We start from the raw sequence: 6,692 nt of genomic DNA, 5'->3' as shown, positions 1-6,692 counted from the left end.
GGGGGGATGAGACTTAGTTAATGTTTGGAAAGCTCTTTGTAAGTGCAGCATGTTAGCATGACTGGTTGTTGTAAAACGGTCCTTTTCTCATGTTGTTACAGTTGTGCCAAGTACTGCAACTGTTGTGATCGTGGTTTGTGTCAGTTTCCTGGTTTTCATGATTATCCTGGGAGTCTTCCGAATCCGGGCTGCGCATCAGAGAACGATGCGTGACCAGGATACTGGAAAGGAAAACGAGATGGATTGGGATGACTCTGCCTTGACCATCACTGTGAACCCTATGGAGGTAAGGCTTGTGTCTTGGCATTTTCTTAAAACGCCGTTTTCCAGGTTGTAAAATATTCAGCTATGGCAGTCACGCTTCTGGAAAGGGTCACTGAAGAGAGCAAATCACAGAACATGGGATAGGTTGGGAGATGCAAACTTTGACACAATTTGTTTAACCAGGCCCAGGAAAATATGAATCAATTCCTTGGACCAACTACTGTGGCACTTAAGATTTGTGCTCTTAAGTGCCCCGTGGCTTTGTGGTAGACAGCTGCTCAAAGGAGGACCCATAGATTATGCCAGGCCAGTAATGAGTCTGAGTGGCTGATTCAGTGAGTGAGTTATGCCAAACTCCACACCACATTAGCTTTTCCATTAAGCTGTTGGCATAGTTCATTCCCAGCTGATACTTTGATGTAGAAAAGCAGGAAACAATGAGATTTTAAACAGCTAATGTTGCTGTGTGTTGACATCCAAGGATCCTTTTTCAATAGTAGCTTCTGAAGTACTGGATCACCTTGGGGAACGGGTTTCTGCTAAAAAGTGGCAGGAGTGGCTGGTACCTTTATAAAATCATAGAACCACCTCAGAGGCACTTGCTTTGCATTTTGCTAATAGCTTGCTATGTGCTGAACTTCCTCAAACTGCTCCTCTGGATAGTGCCTTCTGTTTTAATGCAAAGGGGGAGGAGGAAGGTAGGCAGCTGTGAAATCAATGGCTAATTTGTGTCTAACAGACGTATGAGGACCAGCACAGCAGTGAGGAAGAGGAGGAGGAGGAAGAGGAAGAAAGTGAAGATGGTGAGGAAGAAGATGATATCACTAGTGCAGAGTCTGAAAGTAGTGAGGAGGAAGAAGGGGAGCAGGAAGAGGACCAACAGAATGTTAACAGACAGCAACAGCTGGAATGGGATGACTCTACCCTCAGCTATTGATTCCAGCTGTTCCCTTTGTCTTTGTTCCTGCTCAAGAAGACTCCACTGTAATTCACTCCATTGTTCCTAAGGATCCATGGTGTAAAAAAAAAAAAAAAAAGTCATTTGGCCAGTAGCTCCGACCAGCGCGCCTCCCAGTGTGTGTGTGGTATTGGCTAGTTCTAATGCTGTCTCCTAGAGTTGTGGTTAGCACCTCTCCTTCCTCCCCCATGCCTCTGACTGGATTTTTTTACACTATGTGAGGAACCACCTTGCACTTTCTTCATGTCATCTCAGCTAAGTGACTCTGCAGATCTGTAGCCATTGCACACAAGTCTCTGGACTGTCTCTTTGCCTGGTGAAGCGACTTTGGCTTTGTTCCTCTTCCTCTTTCTGACCGATGCAAAGATCACATGTTGACAAAGGGTAACATTGCTCATTTCAGCCTGGTGAACTTTATTTTTTCCCAAACTAGTGCATGTGTAAAGTGGCAGAATGAGGTTAATATGTAGAAGATTAACAGACTTTTTAATATTTTGTAAATATCTTGGAATTATGTAATTATGTCATTTGTGGTAGTGAAAACAGGGATTGGGGTTTAAAACATGCTAAAGGTAAAAATCATGAAGCATGAAGTAACACGTCTCATAACTACTGCAGCAGGAGCATGGGCACAGTTATCTAGTGTAGATGTATTAAGTGTCATTGGCCTTGACTGCCATAATCACTCAAGCCCTGCTCTGATTTCCCCCCCCCCCCCTTTACTTTTGCAGAGGGAACAGACAAGCCTGTGACTTTCTGTAAAGGCTTTTCAGGATCTCTAACAGAGATTCAACTGCCCTGCCTAATACAGTTGGTCTTTGATCCTTAACTCATTTCAGTATAAGGGTTGCTGGGAAAAAATAAAGGCTACCTGGATGTGGGGCGAGTCAGTCTGCTGCTGCTGCTGTGCTAAGTGTTCTTGCCAGAGCCCCGGGTAATCAGCATGGGGCTTGCTGTAGTCCAAAGCTGCTGCGCTGTTGACATTGCTGCCAGGGCAGGTTATTCACTTGAGTCTTCTCATGGTCATCAAGGCTGGAAAGCTGGAGACCTGTGTCCCTGCATGCCTTGGCTGCCAGTCGGCGTAGATCGGGGTTTATTTTTTGGATTTTGAACTTTTCTAATTTTGGGGGTGGGAGGGTTGGGGGGCATAGTGACTTCATTCCTTTTAGACGCACCCGTGCTCATTCCCTGTAGCTCCTTGTACAGTACCATGGACCATTGGTGTACTAAGCCTTTTGTTTACACTTAGTAAATGTGTGTTCCTGCTGGTGAAATTATAGCGTACATTATCCAACCAGAAAACCTTGTGAATCAAGTTACTCTTTGTATCAAGACACAGCAGACTTTGGTTGTCGTTGATCAAAGCTCTCTAACTTGGAATTGCAAAAGACTCTCTTAAAGGAATGGCTGAAAGGTACGAAAAGTAAGTTATGACCCCATGGTGGTGAGGCTAGATTTTTCGTAAGGCAGGTCGTGTTCTCCACTAAACTTACTTTTGGTCCTAGTCGGAGCCTTGAATTCTGAATATCTGCATATTTGCTTTGTCATTTGGTAGTGGTTTACACAGCAATTTCCCTACTTGCAATATGGAACTACAGCTCCAAGTTGCTCCTCATTGTGGTAAGCAAAGTTCCAGATTTTTGATACTCAATATTCTCTGCCTGCTCTCTAGGTGCACAGCACATCTGCCAAAGCAGGTTAGTGGCTCAGATTTAAAACCCCCTGGGAAATGACTAAACCTGCCAAAGGAACAACTGAAGAGCTGAAGGGGGGGTGGGGTGTCAGAAAACAAACAGGTAAAAAGGAAGGCAGAGCCAGCTGTTTCTAAAAGCTTGTTTCATTTACAGAGCAGACCTATTCTTACCTCTTGCACATCTTGCCTCCCAGTGTTTGAAATGGGACCTAGTGGTGGGTTTTATCTGAGTAAAGCTTGACTCTGAGGAGTGCCTTTTACAATACTAGATGGACCTGAAAGCAGGGGAAGAACAGACACAATTAGCTTACTGTTTTTTAATGTAAAATTTTAGATTTCTAAAATGGGGAACCGGTTTTGATTACTTCCGTGGTAACATAACTGCTAGTTTTAAGTAAACTGGGGAACTTTTAACTTATGTCTGACAGTTGTCCTGTGTTAATGTCAATGTGTAGAAGACTTTATCCTTCCATATACTGTCACTGTAGCTGCTGTATTTTAGGACTAAAACTGATCATGATTTAATGCTAATGCTGAAAGGTTGTAAACTTTCTGATGCAGTTTGTAGCCACTGTGGGTATAACTTTTCAGATGTGTATATTGGTAATAGGTCAGTTTGGAAAGTCTATAAGCTACAATAAATTTCTGGTTCTAAAGACTGTCTGCTGTCCTTTCTTGATTCTAGTAGCAACTGTCAACATCTTGGAATAACTTACAGCGGTCATGACTGTGCAGGATAACAAATTAGCACCCAGAACAGGGAATGACATTGCCCTGCACTAGTGTACAATTTATCAAATAATATTTATTTTTAGACTTACAAATATGCACCTGAAGTCACAGATTAGAAGTAACTGAAGAGTCGAACATGTAAACATCTTCTCCTTCAAAAACCATGCGGGGTTTAAAAAAATAAATCATTTTTTTCAAAGGCAGCAAACTAGGCACAATCAGTTCACACAAAGCAAGAAGTCATGAACACCTCCCTAAATAAATAGAAGTAGTAGCAAAGTAAAGCTTATCACTGTTAAAGGAATGTAACTATTTGTTGTACAAGTAGATTTATTTACAGTGGGGTCTGACTGAGTAAGCTTCAACGTACACTTCCCCTCAACTTGCCGTGGAGGAGATCACATAAAGATTCTGCTCTGCACTGTGGGAAAGGGAATCCTGACTGACCAGGCCCAGCAGCCTGTTAGGCTGCTGGACAGGATAGCAAGAGTTATTTCACTAGCCCCCAAGGAAGAAAGCCCACTCAATTCTGATTTGTTGTAGGTAAGTTGAATTGTGGGACTGCAGCAATGCCTTTTTAGGGTGTGCTGCATTTAGGCAGAGCACCTCACAAATTGTTCACTTTTTGCCTGTTTGCTGTGATGTAACTTTGTCTATTGCACTTTAAAAAGAAAATAGATGCCACTGATCTGTGTTGCTCCAAACACAGGAGCAGGGCCTGAGAGTGTAAACACATTTTTTGAAAGCCTAAACTGAAGGCAGTAGAGAGAGGCTGGATGAGCAGTGCATTTCAGGTCTTAATTGTTAAGGGGCTAAACCAGTAACATGACTCCAGGTCTGACTGAAAGCGCACCGTGTACCTAGTCAGAGCTGGCAGGCACCGCACTGCCTCCTCAGACACTGAGCTATTAAGTCTGTGCACTGTGTGCTCATTCCTCAGCAAGGCAGGCCAGTTTATTGAAGACTACAACAGATACCATCCTCCCTGCTGCATATGAGACTTCAGTAATCTTTCCCAGCTACTAGGCGATTATGAAAAACATGTCCGTCAGTTTGCCTACGTGATCTCTCTACTGTGCAGAAGTAACAGGCACCAGTCTGTCTGGAATCAGGCAACCATCTGGTGAAGCTTTATTCATACATCCCTGGATGGGTAGGGGCAAGGTGCTGGGAGATCTGCCACGAAAGACAATCGCCCAACAGCAAAGCCAGGCCCTCCACCTTGTTTACACAGAAACAGGCTTAATGTCTGATGCCACGAGTAAACGTTTTCCACTTAGTGCTAGTGCACTATTTGTTCTTGCCTGGCTTTAAAAACTCACTGTGCTGCTGGCTGAAACACACAGTCCATCTTGGAGCACAGCTCCAAATAAAAGCATTGTCTTGACATAGCTGAAACACTCCGCCTGCGTACGGTTTTAAACTACATCACAACTGCCTTGACTTCCATTTAAATGGTGTATTTTAAGCATGTTTTTAAGTGTAATGTTCTTAAGGTCATAGTACATCTACCTACCTTTTATTGGCTATGGTAATTATATTGCCTCGTCTCTCCTTCAGCCTTTAATGATCTACAATAGACAGGCTTATGCAGCTCATGGTGGTCCAACAATTTTTGGGCATGCGGAAACTTCTGGAACACAATCTCTAAAGGATGCAGGTGAGGGATTCTTAACGTGGCAACATTCAGCAGGCTTTAGAAAACTGTCTACCATAGGCAGCAACTTCTGGCATCAGTGCAGGCACCATTACATTCCCTCAGAGCACGTGCACAGGCTGAGTCAGTTGCTCTACTGTCTGTTGTCTTTGGAGACATTGTGCGCCAGCCAGTTCACTTTGGTTTTCCAGCTTTCTCGAAGGGCTTCATTAAATTTTAGTCTGAAGTGCTTCAGCGCCTCCTCATCTGTTTTTCCCAGTGCTAGAGAGTCCTGAAGGGAAGAGGCAAAAATGAGTGCTTGGCTTTGCTTTCATTGCAGTAAAGTGACCGTCTGGCAGCACAGCTCAGCAAAGTCTTGAACTGCAAGGGTGCATGGCCTCCTGTGGGGCCCTCCCAGGGCTCACATTTGGCAATTAGTCACCCTATCCTCTTTTCCTGATGGAGCAAAGGAAATGGGTTGTGTATGAAACAGTCGTGTCAGTCAAAGCATACCCACACAGGCTGCTACCATGCAGCTTTTAAGTCTGCAAGATCCTGTTGTGATGTGATATGGGTGTGACAGACATGCTCCAATTGTAACCCTGCTTTGCTCTGCTCCATGTTAGGGTGGATTTAGCTCAGTTAGTTCACTTGTCTCCCTAGAGTCCTGCAGCTGTAACAAATAACAGCTGATGCCTGCTCCAGAACAGCAGCTCCTCTGCCCCTTTTAAAGCAGATGAAGTTACGGGCAGATGGGATGTGTTGTTACACTTAATGCAGCTGGACAAGGCCAGATTTAAAGGCAGGTGAGAAACAAGAGACTTTAACAGAGAGAGAGAGAAATTAACACACCAGCCTCCTACTGGCTTGCTCCCAAAACCATTACTTCCATCCCTGCCTCTACTGAAGTGCAGCTGTGTACAACAGCTGGCTAGAAAGCCAGCAGGGAAAGGAGCTGAGGATAGAAGTGGGTCCTACTGCCAACCATGCAAAGTGATTTGCAAGAAAAGCCCCCAGGGTGGTCAAGGGCTGGTTTACTTGTACTTGTTTTGAGCCACTTCAAGGCTGCCTGGTAGAGGATTTTTTTTTTCTTCTAAAAGTCTCAGCTTATGAAGATGTTCAATGAAGAAAAACATGGACTAGCCTGAGCGCTGGTACTCCCAGACATGCTCAGCACAGCAGAGCTGATAAAGAAGCGACACTCTGCGTGGGGTGATTTGGAACCGCAGAAAGCCGAGGCATTTCAGAAGCCCGATGCCTGGCTGCCAGACTAGCTACTCCCTGGTTTTATGAAGCAAGCTGCAGAACAGGCAGCTTTCAGCTCCCATCCTTTCTAACATACAAGATTACATACTAAGCCACCTCTTACCTTGAGTGTCTGCCCTGTCTGTCCCCACCTTCCCCTGCCC

The 6,692-nt window shown here is 44.5% G+C and overlaps 2 protein-coding genes across 3 annotated transcripts in view; one reads left to right on the top strand and one right to left on the bottom strand.

Moving 5' to 3' along the window:
- Positions 1-3,574, top strand: part of CLSTN1 (calsyntenin 1) — a 56,573-nt gene extending 52,999 nt beyond the window's left edge. Inside the window, exons 19-20 of the mRNA XM_019541743.1 lie at positions 102-286; positions 1,004-3,574. Coding sequence (XP_019397288.1) covers positions 102-286; positions 1,004-1,201 — 383 coding nt within the window. The 3' untranslated portion in view covers positions 1,202-3,574. The remainder of the gene's footprint in view (positions 1-101; positions 287-1,003) is intronic.
- A 126-nt stretch (positions 3,575-3,700) lies between these two features.
- PIK3CD (phosphatidylinositol-4,5-bisphosphate 3-kinase catalytic subunit delta) overlaps positions 3,701-6,692 on the bottom strand; it is a 46,965-nt gene continuing 43,973 nt past the window's right edge. For both annotated transcript variants that reach the window (XM_019541646.1, XM_019541645.1), the window contains exon 23: positions 3,701-5,575. In XM_019541646.1, the coding sequence (XP_019397191.1) occupies positions 5,438-5,575 (138 nt within the window). In that variant the 3' untranslated portion in view covers positions 3,701-5,437. The remainder of the gene's footprint in view (positions 5,576-6,692) is intronic.

This window comes from Crocodylus porosus, unplaced genomic scaffold (genome assembly GCF_001723895.1).
Source record: "Crocodylus porosus isolate Cpor-Errol unplaced genomic scaffold, CroPor_comp1, whole genome shotgun sequence".
Classification (NCBI taxonomy): Eukaryota; Metazoa; Chordata; order Crocodylia; family Crocodylidae; genus Crocodylus; species Crocodylus porosus.
This window is presented reverse-complemented; position numbering and strand designations above follow the sequence as displayed.